We start from the raw sequence: 23,333 nt of genomic DNA, 5'->3' as shown, positions 1-23,333 counted from the left end.
GATTTCATTTTTATTTATCAAAAATATAATTTCTACGATAATTTTTTTTTCTCTTTTTATTTCATTCATTTATTTTCTTTTTTCCTTTTTTTTATATTTATTTTTCTTCTAGTCAGATTGAATATACCAAAGAGATAGAAATTTGTGAAACAGGTATAATACACTATCTGCATATAGATTGACGTTGCTTATTAAAGAAAAGATTATTATCCCCTGATGTTTATGAAAATTGGTTTATTAAAATAATCATCAATCGCTTACAAATTTCGATTTGATATTTATCTTCCCGTATTTCCTCGTCTAAATAGATATTGAGATTATTAAACGTATTGTGTATCTGTATCAATTTTGTTAACACAATTAATACGTGTATAACTATGAATCTGTATGCCGCAGCACGTTTACGTTTGACATAATCATCTATCTGAATCATTAATAATGTAAATTAATTCGATTTGTATGTGAATTTCATAAAGTGTATAGAAATTAGGACTACTGTCGTTACGAGTTATAAGCATTTATATTTCTAAGTTGATTTGATTGTATATTAAACATATCAAACATTTAAATTACGTCTATTAATTTCCTTTTAATAATTATGATTGTTGTTATAATAAAATATGGTCATCCACGTAAACATATATATATTTTCATAGAAAATTAATTTCTCGGTTATGCATAGGAAAAAAAAAATGTCACCCTAAATTTTGATCGAAATTTATATGGCGATATTTTAAAAATACGAGCGTGTCGAGTCGGTGAACTTGTATAAAAGACATTCTCCCTGATTGGCTGATTTTTCGCGCTCCGTTAAACTTTTCCACTTGCGAGGTTCTGCGAGCGTAACTGATTGACGAGTTATGGTCTCTTACTTCTTATGGTGCATATAAATTTAACCGTTTTAAGGAAGAATCGAAATTTCATAATATAATAATGATAATAATAATAATAATGGAATGACAAACCATGAAATTTAAAATTTTACCCATCATTGGATACTTTATTATATATTTCATGACAGTAATTCATAAGACGATTAAAACGTTCCACCAATGTGTGCGAAATGAATGCAAACTTAGCCTAAGCGTAGCCAAGCGAGCCCTTATTCTTGTCGTTTATTAATCTCCGTTTGTTTTTCTTATTTTTTTTCTTTTTTTTTTATTATCTATCGAAAAAATTGATTTACGATCTTTCGCTAAAAACATAAATTCTACTTCGAAAATAATTTGAATGTATTGCGTCTATGATATTTACCAAAGCAAATGATTGTGTTACATTTCGTCAGGACTCTGAATCTTTTATCCGATCAATGTTACTTCTTTTAAAACCGCCATCAATATTTGAATAAAGAATTAATCTAATTATTATCGTAGTTCTGAGTAAGCAAAAGATAGAAAAAAAAAGAAAAAAGGATACTTCTTAAAAGCTTACGAATTACAAGTTAAAGGTGAATAATTAAGAGTATTAAAAAGTTATAGTAGTTTTTAACAGGAACATTCATTAAAGAACTTCGAAACTTGCGTTACCTTTGATCTAACATAAGATAATTTCTTTTAATAATCAAACATTTCAAACTTAAAATCCGACGATCGTAAAAAAGTATTAGTGTCCTGCGAAATTAATAAAATATAATCAATTATATTTTCCTGAAGAAGATCGATGTATTTAAAGCTTTTAAACATCGATAGAAAAATGTATAGAAAGAGAGAGCCAGAGAGACAGACAGAAAGAGAAAGAGAGAGAGAGAGAGAGAGAGAAAAAGAGAGAAATCAAGAAAGCTATATAGAAATGAAAGACTATCAAGAAATCAACGTAAATAATAGAATTTAAAATTTCTTTATTATCAATGTTATTCTATAAATTTGACGCAAGTGTCTCGTTCGACGAAAGATCGTAGTATCTTTATTGAAAATAAGCTCGTTGCTCTGTACTATCCTCGAAATTTCGAAATGAACGAATAGTACGAGAGACAGACAGAGACAGAGACAGAGAAAGAGAGAGAGAGAGAGAGAAAGAGAGAGAGAGAGAGAGAAGAGAAAATGAGCAAGAGAGAGAGAGAGAGAGAGAATGAGTGAGTGAGTGAGTGAGTGAGAGTTAGAGATATAGAAAGAGGTAGGTAGATAGATAGATAAAGATGGTAGGTGGGGAAACAAGAGAATTAGCTTCTTAGGGTAGATGGTAGAAAGGCTCGCTAGGAAGTTGGATTCGGAGTCGATTCACGGAGAATTTCAAGAATGAGGAGTCGCATCTGGCTGGCATGGAGACGTCGCTCAGCTATAGACTCCACGACGGGATTACTCAGTATTGGAATTGAGAGGGTTTGCGGATCGATAGATCCTACGAAGCGTATCCTTTGGCGAACGTTAGTACGATCGTCGAAGGACATGCTTCTGGGACGATATCAAAGGATTTCCAACGATTTCGATCATCCTACTCGGGGATGAAAAAGAAGATTGAAAGAGAGAGAGAGAGAGACAGAGAGAGATCAGATGAAAGAAAGAAAGAAAGAAAGAAACACATACACACGCACACACGTATAGAAAAATACAGATAAAGAATTAGGATCTAGAATTTCGAGCTCGGATTTTTGTTCTCATCCTTCCTTCGAGCTTGAAACTCAAAAACGAATATTATCGTTAAAGATGGAAGGAGAGTGGGGGGAGAAGGGGGCGGGGAAGGTGTATCTATATTGGTTATAGTTTTTTGAACTATGAAATAATCGGAAACACCGATAGGACGTTTTTAATGGTCTACCATTGTTACAATGGTCGAAGCGAACGACTAAATGTTATGGGAAAGAATTACTTCTTGGATATTTCCCAAAGTTCTTTAATTGGTGGGGGGGGGGGAAATAAAGAAGTTTAGTTATTGTTACGGGAGAAATCCGATACATTGTTATTTTCCTCTCCTTTTCATTTGATTTTATAACTCAGTCAATATTTATATCAAATTTAAATTATTTCTTCTTGACAATATTTTACGGATATATAATACATTTATCGATTTTTTAGTTAATTATTTTTCTCTCGTGAATCGAGCGATTGATTTCGAACAAATAAATAAATAAATGAATACGCGTATTATAATAAACGTCGCTTCTTCCATTTTGCCTAATAACGAAGAAGGAAAAAGAAAGAATAAAGATAGGCAGAACGACAGATATAGACAGGAGTAAAGTGAAAAAAACTTACACACTCTCGTAAGTATCGAAATCGTTGGTAAGAGAAAAGCTGATCGGCTCGTTAAAGCGAACGAACGGGTCGCTCGCTCTAACGGGTCGTCGGGAAAATAACGACGGAAAAAACGAAAGGAAAAATAACAGACAAAATCGGACGAGGAGGAAAATCATACGCTGGACGTAAAAAAAAAAAAAAAAAAAAAAAAAAAAAATAATAATACAAAATAAAGAGAAGAATATATAAAAAAAAAAAGAAAAAAGAGAAAAAATAATATACGAGCATATAAATTACGAAAGAAAATTCAAAATGCTAAGAATTACGAGGAATTAAATTATACAGGGTGTATCGTAGGGGGGGAGAGAAAAAAAAACAAAAAAAAAGAGAGAAATAGAGACAAATTGAGGGGGAGAGAGAGAGAGAAAGAGAGAGAGAGACGGTGTATGTGAAAGAGTGTGTCTGTGTGAGAAAAAGAGAGTAAGGATCGGTTGCAGAGTCAATAGTAGAGCGTCGTGGACTTGTTATTCCATGCTAAGTCGCAATCCCAGCTCAGACATAATCACGTGGTCCCTGCTTTGACTGGTCGATGTATTATGTGTGTGAAGCATGTATAAGTATATTATTGGAGTCTGTGTCTCGGATATCCTGCACCTCCTTCCGACGTATATATTTTTTTTAAACATATATAATTATAGTTTACTAGAGAAAAAGGGGGGTTTGGGGGGAGAAACACGGCGGCGGTTGGGGGTGGTGGGGGTTGTTTTTGACCTAACAACACGATCCCCTGACTAAAACTATGTTGAAAGTATTTGCATTCTTTTCTTTTTTTGTTCCCATTCCATTCCACTACCATTCATATTTTAAATTCCCTTCCGTTTCGTCGTCTGCTTCTTTTTCTTCTTCTTCTGCTTCTTCCTTTTCAGTTTTTCTTTTTTTAACGTTATTTTTTATTCCATCGTTTGTATTTGTTTTATTTTTCGAATTCATTTAAAGACTCGACTCGTTGCTCGTTTCGATTATTTTCTATCAAGATTTTACGATTTATCGTTGTAATATATAATATATAATGTATGTGTATGTGTTTCTATATTATATATGATATTATATATATATATATAAATATAATATTTAATATGTAAAATATATAAAGATAATAGCGTATAATATAAAAGCTCTCGCTCGATGATTCCGGTAAAAGCCCGTGAAAGAAGCAAGGAAACATCGGCCAAGCGACATCAGCCCATTTTAGCGTTCCTCCTCTACGTAGGAGGATTTGTAATATGATAGATATAGTGAAACATTGAATAAACATATACACATATACATATATATATATATATATATATAATATATGTAGAAAGAATGTTTATTCAATTCGTGCTAATCGCGAGTCGCGTGCATCTCGCATCCGTGCCATTCGGGGAAAGTCCGCTCCTTTTTTTTATTTAATTTTTACTTTTTATCTTACAACAAATTCGATCATTGACAGTTAACAATTTTACTCGTGAATTTGTTTCTATTGTTTTTTTTTTTCGTATAATATTAAAAACACTCGACGAGAATTGATTGTTTCTAGCATCCTCTTTTATCGTCCAGTTAAATATTTGTTTGTTTGCTTTAAGGAATTGGGAGATATTACATTCGGAACGATGGTAGATTCAAATTTACGAATTATAAGACGAGAAGACGAAAATGAATCTATCCTAAAGTTCATTTCTACGATATTATTTTACAAGCAACATTTCTCAATCTATGAATCCCACCGTTCAATATTAAAATGAAGTTAAATTAAACGAGCAACAAAATAATAGCTGTCGCTAATGCAGATGGAAATGAATTCATTTGTTGGACAAAATTTTCTTTTCTTACGAAAATTAACAAAAAAAAATTTTACAATAATGTAAAGACCCCTCAATTTATCATTAAAATTGCAACCAAATTTTATAATAAACGTTAAAAACAAATGTTATTATACGTCTAGCAGTTAAAAAAATGTTGAGAAACGCTGTAATACATGGACCATTAAAACTACCAAAGTCAGCAAAGCATGAAAGACGTTGATCCCTGATTAAGACATCGTTATCGTTGAAGTTCTCCTAGGTGAATAGTTGGGTGGTTAACCGAATACATGTCGCTCAAATGTCTAAGATTAAAATTGATTGCCCTAGTTTGGTCTATCTCGATGAATGATATAAAAAAAAGAAAGTCTAAGTCCGTTGCCAACCTTTTCGAATCGAAAACATAATTTATTACTAACATAGATACACACATATGTATAATATATTCGAATATAGTATCACCACCTACCCATCTAGAGAAAATTTCAAATATGCTTGAAGATGAACGGGGAACGCGACGACGGTTGGTTGGTTGGTTGGTTGGTTGGGAGGAAGGGGGAGTGGGGTGGTTATATTTTCAAAGTTAGAAAAGGCGTGGAAAAGATCCGTAGCGATGATCGAAGTAAACGCGAGTGAACGTTGAAAAGAGACAGCAGTGAGTTTGAGATATGAGAAACGAGAGGAGAGGAGAAGCGGAGGAGGAGGAAAGGTGTTTTCGTGAAGACGAAAGTTCGAGAAAAGTTTAACAGTCGTTGGACGTGTCTATGCACACACTTATGTAGTCGGACGTTTGATAAATCGTGAGTACCTGAGAGTACGAACGTGAGACCAAGAGAAAGTGACAGAAAGAGAGAGAGAGAGAGAGAGAGAGAGAGAGAGTTCTTTGCGTCTGGAGACGAGCGATGTCATGAGTATGTCAAAGTGTCGAGGCCAGGTCGTAAGTAAAATGAATTTATCATAGGGTCGTATATGTTACGCGCCGAGAGCTAAGTCGAGAGTGTCGAGGGAACGTGCCCCTGACAAACTGACTGTTGCAACTTGGATAAGAGTATGCTGTTTCGCTTCCCCCGTATACCGCAGCCTGTAAACACCAAACTGAAATAAAATCGAGAAATAAAAGGAGAAATGTAAAATAAACTATCAATCAATTTTATTATATCGAAGAGAAAATTTGACGAAAAAGTAGAATATATTTTGACGGTGATAAAAATCTTGTTTATTTTTCATTCGTTTCTTTGTTTTTTTTCTTTTTTCTAGTTTTGCGTTTCGTATCATCTTATCGGTTTGAGTTTGACAAGTCTTTTATTTTCGCGTCCTAGATATATTCAATTTTCAACGATGTAAATGCGAGATCAGAAAAATATACCGAGCGAAAGAAATAGAAACTGTAATAAATAGTATATGCATATTTGTGTACTACGAAGTGCATACCAATGAAAATAGACGATGACGGGAGGAAAGAGAGAGAAAGAAAGAAAGAGAGAGAGAGAGAAGTACGTTTCTCTTTTATTCGAAATCGCTGGTAACACGACAAAGTTATGTAGTTGAAAGTTGCACATGAAACTGTCGTGGAATACGGTGATTGAAATCCGACAGAGGGGAAAAAACTTCAGTCGTTTACCACCAATGCCGATTGTTATTGGCCGTTCGTTGAACTACGATTTCGTATCGTTCGGTAGACGTTAATGGCGAACGAATGAACAGGTGAGTCCGATCGAAAACGAATTGACGTTTCTTTTTCACGAGCAACACTTTCATTTTGTTTCCTTGTGATTTTTTCCCCTTTTTTTCGGATAAGCTCGTTCGCGTTCGTTGTCATATCTCGTTAATGAGAACAAATGGATATAAATAAGGGATACACAATTTGTTTGGATTTATGAAGAACGAGTAAATGAGAAAAAAAATATGATCAAAGGGAGAAGAACGGTCACGCGACCTTTCACCGAAGGATTTTTACGAGGTGCTTCGAAATACGAGTAGGTCGTAAACGATGTCTATGAAATTTTTCGACCAATCAATAACCTCGAATCGTTCGAATCAATTTCTTGTCACATATTTTTTCTTTCTTTTCTTTTTTTTTGCGAACGGTTAATAAAATGATTTTATAGTAACCACCAATTGTCGTCGTTTGATCCAGTCAAATTTGATGTTCGATCTCGCTAATTTGATGCGATATTTTATCGTTGTTATCGTTATAATTATCGCCATAATTATCGTTATAATACGAGTTTTGTTTGTACTCTCGACGGATGATACTCTTCGATAATAATTATCGAGATAGCTTTACATTTATCTTCGTCTAATTCTCTTTCCCCGTTATTTCTCTTATATGATTTCCAACACAGATTTAACTGACTAGAGTTTCGAATAAGCGTTTTCATTAACGACCGATCACCTCGAGTTAGTAGCTATTCGGAAATAATTCAACGCTTCAACTCTTGAAACTCGATGATTCGTAGTTAACGGCGAATTTCCGAATTCGGTGGTTTCAACTAATGGCAGACCGCAGCGGCAAGAGCAGCAACAGTAGTAGTAGTAGTAGTAGTAGTAGTAGTAGTAGTAGTAGTAGTAGTAGTAGTAGTAATAGTAGTAATAGTAACATCAGTAGCAGCTTTTCGTGGACTCTTTTGTAAATTGACTACTTCAAAGATTTTTCTCACATATTTATCTTAACGAAGAAACAAAACAAAAAAATTACCAAATAACAAATACCAAAATAACATTCCGGAAGTTTTCTTTCGCACGATAAATGACAACGTTTAACGTATCTTTATACTATGATAAATCACGTAAAAAATATCCCTCCCCAAAAATAATCTTATCCCATTTTCCCGTTCGAACAAAAGCAGAGATCAAGGAAAAAAGAAAAAAGAAAAAAGCAGATAAAAAGAAAGAGAGAAGAAAGAACGAAATGTAAGATGAACCCTGACATTGACACGTCACTCTTGAGAATACAATAGATTCCACCCTCTTCTTTCTTTGACACCTTCGAGAAGATCTTGACCTTTTTTTTGCTTTCTCAGTGGCTAACATAAGTAAAGCAGCATCAGTTCTAGCAGCAGTAACAGAAAGAGAGAGAAAGAGAGAGAGGGAGAGAGAGAGAGACCAAAGCAGCACAGTAACAGACGGAAACGCTTTTTAGTTTTCCTCTCTAACTTTGACACTGTTTTTCTTCACCAAACGTTATACACTAACACAAAAACTATGACGACGACGACGACGACGACGAAGAGGACGATGAGGAGATGAAGAGGAAAATAAAGGAGGATGCTAGTCGATTCTCGTCGACCATTACTACTTACAACACCCCTCCGCTCCCCCCTTTCCCCGTTATTTCCTCCAAGAGCTTCTTTTTACTCCCTTAAAACTTTCCCTTTTTTATCTTTTTCTTGTTCTTTTTCTTACCCACTTCTTCGCCAACTTTTCTATTCATTATCTCTAACATTGCACGATATTTTCGTCTCTTTTCTTTTACTTTCCCCCTCGCACTTCTTTTTTTCTTTTTTCTTTCATTTCGTTTGCATTGCCCTGTGTTCTTTTTCATTTTTTTTTTCTTTTTTTTTTTACTTCAGTTTATTCTCTTTATCCTTTAGTTTAATCCTTTTTTAAAAGTTCGTTACAAAACTACGAGTCTTATCGCTTGTGTATCACAATATATATATATATATAGATTTAATATTTAATTTTATAAAAATCTAAATATATGTATATATATATAAAGAAAAAGAAAAATTAATATTTCTTATATGTATAAATAATATAAATGTATATATAATATATATATATATATATATATATATATATATATATATAAATGTATAAATATATATATTATATTACGAATATATAATAAGATCCGAGCTGAAGCTAAGAAAGCGTGAGAATGGCTATCTATTGAGCATTGCTATTGTTGCACTGAAAAAGTTGTCGTGTCGGACAAAGAAGCCGCGGTTTTGTGCCTATAAGGCGTAGGTGGACTGGGGGCTGGAGGAGGAGACAAGGCTTTTTTCCAATTCGGAATCGGCTGGAACGGGTTTGGACGGGCGAACGGACGGACAGACAGACAGAGATAGATATATATAGAGAGAGAGAGGGAGAAAGTGAGAAAGAGAGAACAGAGAGAAAAAACATAACTCGGAATAACTCGATACGTCGGACTTTTCAAAGTGACTAACTCTTTCTTCCACTGAAAACTGAATATTATGCTTGTCGAAAAAAAAAAAAGAAAAAGTACCGGACATCCTACCGCGAATAGGATAATCTTTTAACATAAAAAGGGTAACATTGTCCTAGTAGTTTTCCATATTGTACGAAATTTCAACTTGCGTAGTAGATTTGAAAGATTTAATGAAACTTTCAGCGAGTAACATTACCTTGCTTTAACTTAATTTAAATGGGTGGGCTAGTAAATTCTACGAATTTCAAGAAACACAAAGGTAGATTTTGCGCGAAGAAGAGAAAACGGGAGTTTGGGAGGGCTATTAAAACCGTATGAGACTAAGGTAAGCAAGTAAAAAGTTGTACGCGTATGTTACAAATGTATTCCGAAATGATATTTTTATTTTTCTTCTTTTTTTTATTGTTTATTTCGAGAAACTTACTTATTAGGGTTCAACGTACGCGCGTTTGAACAAATTGTTTCGAAAAGTATAATATTATTATTATTATAATTATTATTATTATTTTGATGATTAAAACTTATCAAAAGGAAATTCGATATTCTTCTGTAATAGTAATTATGTGGAAAAACGGATATACACTCGAGAAGAGAAGAGAAGAGAAGAGAAGAGAAGAGAGAGAAGAGAAGAGAGAGAGAGAGAGAGAGAGGAAGAGAGAGAGAGTTTCCTTCTCGAAATTGTTCAGAGAAACTTGAGTTAAAGTTTGTGTGGTTCGATAGGGAAGTTTAATCGAAGCAACGACGAGGAAGGCACTTTCGATAGTCCTCCGTTCGGCCGACTTTCCGTCTTTCTGTATCGAGCTTTGAAAGGGGCCACATAGAGTTAGGTAGATAGATAGATAGATAGATAAAAATAGAGAGATAGAGATAGAGATAGAGATAGATAAAGAGAGAACAAGAGGGAAATTTAGTGGGATGTAAAATAGGAGGAAAATAAAAGGATTATTATTTGTAGGATTTTTATTATTTTGGGATTAATTATGATATGTGTGTGTGTGTGTGAGAGAGAGAGAGAGATAGAGAGAGTTAAATCGGTGCTGTTTAAACTGTTCGGTTTTCTTTTCGAGGATTATGTTTTTAGTGTTTAGTGGAGACAGTAGTGTGTACCTGGTTGCCGTCGTAGGTCCAGGATCCGAACTTCATGTCACAGTGTTGGTCGTCAAAGGGGAACCAAGTGATGTCTATCTTGCATGTGCTCTTGAAGATGCCCGGTGGGACGTACAGGCAACTGCCGTTATGCGCGACCACCACGTTTGTTTGGTACGTCCCGTCGAAACCCTCATCCGCGCTAACGTTTCATACGTGTATAGCATATATTTCTTTGATTAATAATGTGGATGAATCTCTTCAGATACCATATGTTTAAAAACAACAAGTTTCTATTTCTTTTCTTTTTTTTTTGTTTGCTTTTTTTTGTTTAAGTTATTTTTTAATTTTAATATTAATGTAACATATGTTATATATATGTATTTTTCATTCGATTCTTTACGGGATTCGATTTCCTACGATTTTTTACGGGAGCGATTCTTCCTTTTTTATTTATTTCTTTATTTATTTATTTAGTTGTTTATTTATTTATTTATTTGTTTATTTATTTATTTACTAATTTATTTATTTAGGTAAGATCGAGAGTCGAACAAATGTAAGAGCAACGGTGTTTTGGTTTATACTTTGAACAATCGAGATCAATGGTCCTTCGTAAATTTTACGTTTATTTTTTTTTCCCCTCATTATTTTGATTTTTATCGTTAATTTTGTATCCTTTTTATAAAGAATCATTTTTACGAATTTTTGTAAAATTTACGTATTATAGATTAAAGATAATAAAAGAAGAAAAAAAAAATGAGATAAAACACGAAAACGTAGAGGTTACGTTCGTTAGAAAATACAAATCTTCTTCGTTAACGTCCATCCCATACGTGTGCATAAAAAGAAACGTATGTCTGTGTATACGTGTTATATTCTTGAGGGAAAAATATATACGTATATATAAATGTACATCTTATTTTTAGCGAGATACACATCGAACGCGTGCACATAAATAAAGGAACGAACGGACGGTCCCGTTATCTCTGTTTAATCCGCGAAAGAATAATTCAGATTGCTCGTTTAAACGGTATTAAGAGCTAAAGGTAGGATGGTATTATGCGCGAGCGTGAGAGTTTCTGGGATTTTAAATTATTTTCACGTAAAAAATAAAAAACAAAACAAAACAAAATAAAGAATTGACAAAAAAACAAAAGCGCGAAAAGAAGATTTCGAATAGAAAGTAAAACGTTTAGTTAGTTTTATGTTTAAAAATCGTGTTTCTCGGTGTAGAATTTATATTTTTTTCCTTTTTTTTTTTTTTTATTAATTATATTCAATTTGTTAAATATTCCTTCAGGCGTTCGGGAAAAGAACTTTTTCGCAGATTTTAATATCGGAACGAAATAATAACGATTGAAATAATAAATCGAGAAGACAAAGGTGACGATATTATTTTAAATGTAAATTTTTAACAGAACAAAAACGCGAAGATAAATATTCCGAGTTTATTCATTTTCCATTGGAAAAACTTGAGTAATGAGAGTTTTTATTTGAAAATAATTCAACTATCATCTCGAATGATAGAGTATATGTATTATGTGTCTCGTATTACTGTTATTACCGGTTTTTCTACCAAAATGAAAGTAAGAAAACACGATGCGACGACGACGACAACGCGACGACGAGGACCATTCGAATCTTTGTACGTGATATTATGGAAATGGTGCTCGAGATAAGAAACACACTTCGCGGCATACTTTCCATTTGAACGCGAGTAATACTTGATTTTTATTCTTTTCTTCTCTTCTCTTCTTTTCTTTTCCTTTTTCCCTTTTTTTCTTTTTTTTCCCTTTTTTCCTTTTCCTCTTTTTTTCACCTTTGCAAGCATCAAAGTAAGTACTCGTGTATTTACCTATCTATACTCGTTTCACAAGTACTAGTGAAATAACACCGCGCACTCGATCCCCCATTTATGCTAATTTTTTTCAAAGAGCTTATTATTATCAAAGAAAGCAAATGGTCTCGAGAACTGCTTCTTTAGAAATTGAATCGATCCCTTCGGGATAATTATTAATTAACAATTATTTCATTTTTATACGCCCGCGCGCGCGCACGACGAGGATTGTTTGAAATATTGTAAACCTCGATAAAAAGAACCATTTGTTTTATTTTAAATAATAACAACAACAACAACAAAAGAATCGGAAAATATTGGTTTCTATTTTGGGGCTCAAAACTTTTCAACCCGTCCAGATATAATACTCGATGAATTTTTTTATTCTATTTAAATAAAAATTTATTCTATTCTCTCGATGTATTATATTTTCTTTTCTTGTCGTTGTTAATCCGTTCATTCTATGCTCATTAAACAATTTTTATTTGTTATTATAATATCAAATTGAAAAAAATAAGATAAAAAAAAGTTGGATCTCAAAGGACCATTGAAATGCAATCGTGTATTCAATATTCGAGTACTTATGAAATAAAAGAAAAAGTATCTAACGGTGTAAGTATAGTTTGATCGATTTTCGAAGCTTTAAAAGCCTCTCCGAAGCACACGAGAGTAAGAAAGAGAGTCTAAACAAATAGAAATTCTTTTATATTCTTCCCTAAACCTTACCAATTTCGCGCGTTCCTTCGTATAACCTGTTATAACAAAAGATTATAATTTACGTGAGTACCGAAATACAATTTCACGGTAGTATTCATTTAAATGGTTCCGAATAGTCGATATGGTTTTAAAGAATGATATTTAACGTTTTATGAGAGGATCATTTTAAAAGCCGTTAACTGTTGCTTTTTGTTAATGGTCGTTCTATGTAATTTTTTTTTTTAAATGTTTCTTTATCGAAACATGAGATTAGACCGATTATTGTTTCGTTTAAATCGCATTGACATTAACACTTTCGTTCGTTCGTTCGTTCGTTCGTTTATTTATTCATTGATTCGTTCACGTTAGCAATATTATTTTACAACAATATATAAATATTATAACTATCGATAGATAGATTTCAGCGTATCGCAGCGTATTCCATCGACATAGTAAATCGTAATTAAGTACACTGATCTGTCGGTGATATGAGATCAGACATAAAAAGAGAAAGAGAGAGAGAATACCAATTGACAAGTAATTAACTCCAATCCTTCTAATGCAGGAATGACGTGTTAAAATACGTTGAATTTTATTATGATTTTATATTTCAGTTTTATTGACCTTGTATTTATAATTGCATTTAATGGGCTAGTGCCTTTCATGAAATTTGATCGAATGCAAAGATAAGTTTTGTATATGCACGTATACTACCAATAATGTTTCTCGTAGTAAACTTGTCATTTATTTGCCATCCATGGTATAATTAAATGTTTACTACTTTCTAATTATTCAATTTAAAATGAAGAAATCGTTTATCGTTTTTTTTTAATTTCCACGTTACCTATATCGATCATTTAATCAAAAAAAATAAATAAATCATTGCGTGTATTTTCGAAGAGAAATCCAAAAAAAAAAAGAAAAATGAAAATAAATTAAATAAATTTTTGCTTTTATTTTATGCACGATGAATTTCCTTGGGGGTAACGTAAAATTTAATAATAGCTAAAACGTTTATTTTATCGCGTTGAAAGTTGTTCCCGCTCGACGATCAGATTTATTGATCTATAAGAGATAATAAACAGTTATATAGATATCTGTGTATATGTGGTTAGTACTAGAATGCATTACGATATAGTAGAGATAAAGAGAAAGAGAGAGAGAGAGAGAGAGAGAGAGAGAGAGAGAGAAGGGGGAAATCTCGATGGTTCGCATATTATCGACAGAAACGGCAAATCAATTCGCGTTAACGAGCCTCTCGCAGAGATTTAATGACTGTAAATGTAATACATTGATTAATCTATCCCAGATGGGATATTGAAATGTGAGAGTTAATTATGACTTATGGTGTGAAAGACATCACTGTGTCTAATATCGTTCATCTTTATCGTCGATATTTTATTTATGTGAGTTAATAAACTAGACGTATAAATGAGAATTGATAATATTGCATGTCGGAAAAAATAAAAATCTGAATGAAAGAACGTTAACAATATTTTCGTTTGATGTAATATCGTATCTGAGAAAAATCCTACGTTATAAATTCTTAAATTAATATTTACGATAAATATCTTATATTATAAATATAATTATATCTTATTTTTCTATAATATAAAATATTAAAAATAATATTATTATAAAAAGCAATCTCACCTAATTAATTTTCTTTCTACGTATCTCGCATAGGGATAACTTGAAAATCTGTTGTTTGTAATTTTCTGCTAGCGACGTTACGTTATTGTTTACAGGTTCGCTGTTAGAGGCAAACTGAACGCAGAAGAAATAAGTTGAACGACTGAAGACGCGCGGAATGTAAACATTACTGAGTTAATGAATGCGAGAATCAAAGACAATGTTTACAAGTTAAAAGTTGTTGAAATGAAAATTCAATGTACAAGTTCTTCGAATAGTATATTGAATGACAAACGTTAAATGTTACTTTTTATCGTCGACTTATTTGTACGTTGCATATTTTTAACAATTCGTTGAAGATGAGAATGAAGGAAAAAAGAAAGAGAAAACGTACGTTTAGATAATAAAATTGCGAGAGGATAATAATCATGAAAGAAAAGGGAACATTTGTATGTACTACGAGTTTTACCTGTTTATCGCGACACCTTTTAATTAACGTGCCATCAGCTTGACGATCACAGCACTTATCGTAATCTTTCCCCGATTAACCAAAGGATAATGTTTATGGGGATTAAGATTAAACGAATGAAATACAATAAGGAATTTTCTTAATCTCTTCGATATTGTCTATGAAATAAAATTTTCTCTGTAACAACCGATCAAGGTACCACCATGTTGTTGCGATTTTTTTTTTTTATTAAATTTAATCGAATAATATAGAATGGTTACGTTTATTATATAAGAATAAAAAATAACGAAATATATAATAAATGTTTAATTTGATTTTCGATACAATCACACAAATGATGATACAACATTGGTAAAAGCAGTATATTCAGTGGATGGAATAAACAATAGTATAGCAACGTTCTCGATTGGTGAAGGACTACTCACTGTAGATGGACAACCAACGATAATAGTAACCATCATTATAGATAGCTAATAGTAATCATGTGTTACGAGTCCAATTGATAGTCGTGTGATATCGATAATTGTCGATGGTCTTGTACGAGTTAGTGACACGTTATTGTTAATACGTGATGCTTGTAAATCGATATGTCTTGTCCATTAACAAGTATCTTGTTTTAGATAGGATAAACACAAATTTATCTTTCTTTGAAAATAAAAAAGAAATATATATAAATTCTATATTAGTATGTGTCACAATTAATTTTAATATTTATAATTTTTCATATTTAATTTTTTAGTATCAAATGACCCCATTTATAATACAACAAAATTGTATACGTATGTAAAATATTTATCTTTCTTTAAAAATAAGAGAGAAAAATATTTGTATGCTCTGTGTATTGGTATGATAAATAATTTAAATATTTATAATATTATTAATTTTAATATATATTTTTTATACTTTTTCATATTCTCGTTTTAAATATTTATGAGAGCGAAAAAGATAAAATAAGAAATGATGAAATATATATATATATGTATATATATATTTATGTATATATGTATGAGAGTAGGAAGATTGAGATTTTAGTTAAAATTACTAGCAACGTAGATATTTTAGAAAATAGCGTTGGTTAAATGCCAGCTATGGTGAAATATTGTCGAGGGGGTGGAAAAGTAAGGGATCTACGCTCTTGATGATAATATCCTTGTGAAATATACCCCTCGGTGTATAACGGCATCATTTAAATACGACACTTAAATACTACTTAACATTCGACCGAAAATAATTAAAGTTAAGAATGTAGTATTAAAAATAACAAAAAAAGGAATTTGATTGAATGCTACATTTCAACAGTGTCAACTATACTTATGAAAATTCGTTCTATTCAATGATTACAACAATAAATAAATGTAATATTTTTTCCTTCCAGTTAAATATAAATTTGTTCTCTCCGTATATCGTTTTAAATGAAATAATCGATTAATTCGTGAAATTTTGATAACAAACGCTATTATAAGCAATCGTGATATCGAATTGCAAACGCGAATTTCAAATCGTATCAACATAATTACGTAACAATTTGTTATTACTTTCGCGTGTAATTTTAACAAATCACCTATTGTCAAATTAAACCAAAGGAATAATTATTACACGACAATACGATTTTGTATATTCGATCATTCACCTTACTCACTACAAATATTTTTCATTTCTTTTTATTTCTTTCAATTAATTTCATTTAATACATACGTTTATCCAATCGAATATGAATTTTTGTTTAAAGTGATAAAACAAAATAAATTATCATTGTCACTGATAGCAAAAAAAGAAAGGAAAAAATAAAATTAATTATTTACAAAATGTAGCTATAAAAGTATTGAAATTTTACATTTACTCAAATCTTAATATATTTTTGCAATTAACGAAAAATCAGGAAAATTTCTTAAATTTATACGAACACTTTTCGATTAAACATTCATCTGAAAGTAAAGAATTTTGAAAAGAAAATATTGTTAAACGTGTAAATACCGCACCGATGATACGAAATTCGTAGTCATTGTATTTAAACAAGTATAGAAAAAAGAAATTTTTGAATAGCAAGTGCAGCACATTGGTGTGACACCACTCGAGATACAATCGCAAAGCTAGTAACTGCTCCTATCCACGTGCATTTATCTCGAGGCACGGCACGGCACGGCTTTTACTAAAAAGACGGACGCTAATGAAAAGAGGTTGCTGCTGGAAAAGGGAAAGCAAGCTTCAGATGATGTGGTTCCGCGATTACCACTACCAAGCAGGTAACAACCCCCTTTTCATACAATAGCGTAATCACGCTTATAACTTTCTTCGTGTCTATTAGAAATTTTTTTTTCCGAAGAAAAAAATTAATATTCCTTTTTAATTATTGTCTCTTTCTTATTCTTCGATCTTTCTATTGAAAGAAAAAGTTTTCTCTATAGTGTAGAAATATACGAACGAATGATCGATTAACTTTTCGATCAAATTAATTGAATATGATATCTAAAGATACATATTTTATATTATCTATTATTAAGATTAAAAAAATTCATTAAAAATAAAAAGAACGGCGCTAATGGTATTTATTTGTTCATATTCAATTCAATATTGTTCTCGTTAATAAGAAAATTTATTATTAATGTGTTTTGATGAAAATATTTTCCAATATTTTATAATCGTATTGAAACAAGGTAAACAATGTTTAAGCGACTAAACGCGATTTTTATATTGAACGTTGTTTATTTTGAAAATGTTTACCATTAATTTATAAACAAAAAGAAAAATAGAGAAAGAAAAAAAATACCGAACAAAAAAATAGAAATTCGATGGAAACGGGAAAATACTCTAGAAATTATGGAGAAAGAAATTAGCGGTTGGGGGGGAAGGGGGAGAGACAATTTTATTATTTTAACGAGAAAATTTTTGGGTATTATTATAAGCTTCGAGAACTGAGTAAATTTGAGATGAGATGTTGGGTTTGGTAGGAAAAAAGCTTGGAACGAATTCTTCGTCGCGTGCAAAACAATTAAAAAAAGGAACTCTCGCATACTCGAGAAGATTCGTTCTGCCTTTTCTCGCGATCACGTTCATGGAAAAATAAAAAAGGAAAAAAAAAAGAGAGAGAGAGAAAAAGAGAGAAAAGGAACATCACGACCTCGGTAAATGCAATCGCGAAGTTAAACGTTCCGAGATAAGGGCTAATGAGCTTTTGGGTTGTGAAAAGCTTTTCGGTCGTAACCTTTAACACAAACTTCAAGGAAAACCCCTTTCGATAAAAGTCGACGACGCAAACTTCTTGAAACTTTGTCAAAGAAGCAACAATGTTCTTGTTTGATTAATAAAAAAAAAAGAAAAATGAAGAAAAAAGCCGATTACCCGTCTTACTTAATCTTTTCGTGATTGAAATGTTAATAAAATGAAATAATGTTCACACAGACACGACAAAATTTTATTCACTCTTTTCGTCTTTAAAATTTGACGTTAAGCGTATTACAAAAAGAAAAAAATGCAATTAAGAAAGACATATTATTATGATTTTATTTTAACGAATAATTCAAAGAAGAATTTAATAAAAAGTATAAATAAAAAATCCTATACAAATATGATATTACAAAACGAACAATACAAATATTTGTCGAAATTCGTTTTTATAAAGGACACACGCGTGTTGTAAAGAAGAATGACAAAAATATTCGTTGCACCTGGGCAGGTGTGAAAACGGCTATTTCGCGGGGACGTGGAAAAAGCGTCACGGTTTCGTTCTGCTTTCCTCCCATTGTTTTTCTAGTGTAAAAAAAAAGAAAAGAAGGGAATAGATGCGAGAAAAGAACGATAGTACATACTCGAGAGTCCGGAGAATCGGAATGCTGGCGTATATCTACGTGCATTTATTTCTCGCTTTGTGTAGAGCCGCCAAAAAAAATAAAAAAGAAAATAGAAAGGGTTGGCGGAGGAGACGATTGTATGTACCCTGCCGCCCTTAAAATGAAAAAAAGAAATTGAAAGAGAGATGGAGAGAGAAAGTGAGAGAAGAATGATAAAATGATAGTTAATATAACGCGTGATTACACAATTTACGCATTGACGTAGTTTCAATGAAATTTCTTCTTGAAAAAATCATTTGTTAATTATTTGATTGTCTTTTAGCAACGTTATCAAGATGATACAACGAGAGAAATAGAGACAAAAGATCTCGAATAAAATAGAAAAATAAAATTATACAAAATTTCTCTCCGTTCTCGTTAAGCAATAATTTTATCTCTAATTATTGTTTAAGACTTTGTTTTACCTTATAACCACGTCATACTCGACTACGATCAATTAATAACACATAGTTATTTTCTAAATAATAATATTAAATTATAAGAATGAACGTTATTACGAGTTTTTTTGTTTTTGTTTTTTAATGGAGAATCAAGGAGAATGAACGTAAATCTATTTTCAATTTCCCAACAATTGTCAAGTACTCTTTTACTACACACATATACACGCACTTGCGCACATACATACACGTACATATATATCACACGTAGGACTGTTGGATGGCCGGTCGTAAATTCAAGTGTAGGCGTTTCCGTCGATCCCGTTCTCTCATTCAATGAAAACAATCGTTGCCATAGTCGTTCACGAATCTTTCGACAAATTCTATTTTCCGAGAATGTTGAGCCCTTTGCCATCATTTCATCCTCTCATTCTCTCTCATTCTCTCTCTTTCTCTGTTGGTTTGCTTTTCTACCTTTAACGTACTCTCCCACGTGTCTCTTTCGGTGGTGACATTTATGAGAGAACGGTTGCAACTCCGTTGGTGGTAGCTAAAGCAACAAGTAAGTCATATAAAGTGAGAGAGAAGAAAGAGAAGGAAAAGAAATAGATAAATGATGAAAAAGAACAAAAAAACCTCTAGATGCGTTATATTTCTATATTTTCTTTTGTTCCTCACGCGGAACGATTATTTAAATAGAGAACGTTTTGTTTCTTTGAACAATATCAACTTGATAATGATGATGAGTACTCAACGATGCAATAACGCGCAACGTGCATAGCTTTAAGTAAATATGCATGTGCGAGAAATTTGTGTTTCGAAAGAAGAAACGAGAATCAAAAATATGAGTGCAACGTTTTTTTTAACGTGTATAGAAAAAATCATTAGAAACTTGCATCGGATAAATGTTACCCTTGGGACGGTGAAAAGTCATTGTTTTATCTTCAAAATTCATTTCTTTTTTGTAAACCAATGCAAAGTCATTTTTATATCGTTCTATTTGATAAGTGCTGTGATCGTTGATTGTTTTTAAAAACAACATAACATCGATTTTCTCGTTATACGATTTGAATTATATTTCATTAAAAGAGAAAAAATTAATTTTTATTAGTATTGAAATTTTTTTTTCTTTTTCGTTAAAAATAATACGTCATAAGAATAGAAAGGGAATTAGGATTAATTTGTAATCGGTTTTCTAATGGACAATTTTTTACATTGTAGATTATTATCATTTTTTGAATATCGTATAAAAGAAATTGTATTTTTGCGAATGATAAACTGAAAAAAAAAGAAAGTTATTTAAAAATGCACCACTCGTCCGATATATCGAACAGATGCGATGAAGTCTCGAAAGTATTATACTTAATCGAAATCGCGAATCACGAAGACATTTCTTTTCGGAAAAATGTTGAGGTATCGAGAACGGAAATTCAGAACATCGATCAGCCTTATCCACTGAAAGTCGAACGACTAACAGACGTCTTACCTTGCCCTTTCTTGGATTTTCAAACTCTAGCTCTCCTTGTTATATATAAGTCGAGATAAGACACACTAGAACCAGTAACTTCGCTCCTTTCATAATTCTCTCTCTCTCTCTCTCTCTCTCTATATCAAAAACATTTTTTTATTTCTTTTTCTTTTTTTTCTTCTTTTTTTTTTTTATTCATTTTAAGAAAGGACAATCCTTTCGATTGATCTTCGAAAATACACTTTTCTCTTCTTTCAAATTTTTTCCTAAGTATAATTAACTTATCCGAATTGCGATCATTATTCAAATATTATACTACAAATATATGTGTCAAATAAAGATATTCATAATTAAACGAATAAGTTACATTGTTATTAGATTGTTATATGTCTCAAACTTTTTGCTGATCGATCATCCAAAAATAATCTTTTCTTCGATCTTATTTTTTAATCCGTACGTAGCGATTGGTTAATCGACGTTAAGTATATAAATGATTTTTAATAAAACGAAATTAAAAACACAATATTAATCCGAACTCTTATTTTCATTTTCTTTCTTTTTTTTTTTGTTTTTTCGTTCCAAAAGATCTCGAATAGAAAAGTAATAAAAAATATTCTCTAAAATATCTTTCACTCGTTTAACCTACCCTATCAAATTTTTATTTTTTTAATTACCCGTTCAAACTCTCTTCGTTACAAAAGAGAAAAAAAAAAAGGAACAGATGCGTGCGAGAAAAGGTTGCAAAAGAATAAAAAACGTTTAATATTCTCGATTTTCTCTCTGTTCCTCGAAAAAAAAGTAAAAAATAAAAAGAAAAAAAAAAACGAAAAGCAAAAACGACAAACGTTTTTAAAAAAATCCAGGTGTAATGGCGCTGACAAAACTGTTCCAAAGAGAATATCAATTTCGGCTAACGATTATTCTGGATTTACGCTGCATACGCTGAACACTCTCCAAACTTGCCAGTAGGATTAACACGTATGTGAGAACGAAATTTGTCCTCGGGCTCGTTTTCTCCTTATCGTTCTACCTAATTTCTCTCTCTATGTTGAATTTAAACGCGCACGCGTATTTCGATTACTCGATTATACCTATTACGCGTATAATAAAACTAAACGATACACGGTCACGGATTTTTTTGTTAAGTACTATTATTATTTTTTATTATTATTATTATTTTTATTATTATTATTATTATTATTATTATTATTATTATTATTATTATTTTATTTTAGATTTTTATAATGATTTTCATTTTGTACGGATGAAAATTCTCATTGAAAAAACGAGATGATCAAATGATTCGAGATATAATTTTCTAAATTTCTAGATAATCTCGTATTTCTTTCTTTCCTTTTTTTTTTGTTTTAAGATTTTTTCTTTTTGATTTCTTATTCTTTTTTTTTTTCTTTTTTTTTTAACAAGGGCTGGTTACATCGAAGAGAATCAAAGTTCGTGGTGCGTTCGATCCCAGCGGTCAGGGTTTCATCGACCACGCCGCGAAGCCTGCTCCCTCGTTGGCGTTTGCCACGCACGCGTGTGTGTGGTTATCATATTTTACAATGTACAAAATTTATTATTATATTCTTCTTTCGTTCCTTTTTTCATTTTTTTTTTTTTTTTTTTTATGAAGGTATATGTACATATAATATTTTTTTCATTCTTCAACCCAGAGTCACGTTTGATGATGCCTGGCACCATTCTAGTCGCGTGTACATTCGACATTAAATTCATTACGGATAAAAAAACAAACAGAGTTTTGTATAATAAGTTCGTTTGATAAAAGAGATTGGAAAGATTGCAATATGAAAAAAAAAAAGGAAAAAATGGTTTTCGATAAAAGCAAATGACGAGAGAGGAGAAAAATTTTGCTCTTTTTATTTTCTTGTTTTCTTTCTTTCTTTCTTTCTTTCTTTTCATTTTTTTCACATATGCATAGGAAACGTACGAACAGCCCAGAGAAAACGCGTGCAACCGACTACTCTCACAGACTCGTAATTATAATGTTTCCTAATGCTTCCTCTTTCTCTCCTACCCCCTCCCCCACCCATCTACTCTCTTTATCTCTCTCTCTCTCTCTCTCTCTCTTTCTCTCTCTCTCTCTCCTTCTCTCTTTCACAAGGTGGACTTACAAATATAAGGTACATTGGACTACCAAATGAGCTTTTAAGCTGTGCACCGCATTTAAAAGAGGAAAACCATGGGCAACGTTCGAAACTCGTTTCGTTTCGTTTCGCTCGACTACTCGGAAGTAATTTTGCGGACTACCTTTTCAAATCTCGTCTAGCGTAATTCTTCATAGCGTGAATCTTGATGAGAGACAAAGAAGAATAAGAATAAGAAGAAGAAGAAGAAGAAGAACTTTGCCGTGAGTAATAAAAGACAAGACAAATTATATACCAACTGAATGATTGAGAATTTCATCATTTTTTTCTTTCTCTTTCTCTCTCTCTCTCTGTATAATTTCCTCGTAATTAATGGAAAAGAATAAATAAAAGTAAGAAAAAGAAAAAATATGAAAAAGGTAGTAAAATCATTGTCATTATTGATTAGGTTTGCGAGAATGAAGGCACGCGGCCGGCGATCGTAGGAGTTCTATCCTCGAGATCGTTAAATTCTCGAGTGAGTTAGAAAGATAGAAAGGGAGTGAGAGAGAAGGAGACAGAGAAATAACAAGATCGATATATGTACGTAGAGGTTTATGTATGTATATATAACAGCGCGTGCCT

General features: G+C 31.9%; 1 protein-coding gene across 1 annotated transcript in view; it reads right to left on the bottom strand.

Moving 5' to 3' along the window:
* Positions 1–23,333, bottom strand: part of LOC122518943 (acetylcholine receptor subunit alpha-type acr-16) — a 249,106-nt gene that overhangs the window by 89,029 nt on the left and 136,744 nt on the right. Inside the window, exon 6 of the mRNA XM_043638086.1 lies at positions 10,299–10,479. Coding sequence (XP_043494021.1) covers positions 10,299–10,479 — 181 coding nt within the window. The remainder of the gene's footprint in view (positions 1–10,298; positions 10,480–23,333) is intronic.

This window comes from Polistes fuscatus, unplaced genomic scaffold, assembly GCF_010416935.1.
Source record: "Polistes fuscatus isolate 324 unplaced genomic scaffold, CU_Pfus_HIC Scaffold1, whole genome shotgun sequence".
Taxonomy (NCBI): Eukaryota; Metazoa; Arthropoda; class Insecta; order Hymenoptera; family Vespidae; genus Polistes; species Polistes fuscatus.
The sequence above is the reverse complement of the archived record's forward strand: the minus strand, read 5'-3'. Positions and strand labels throughout refer to the sequence as shown.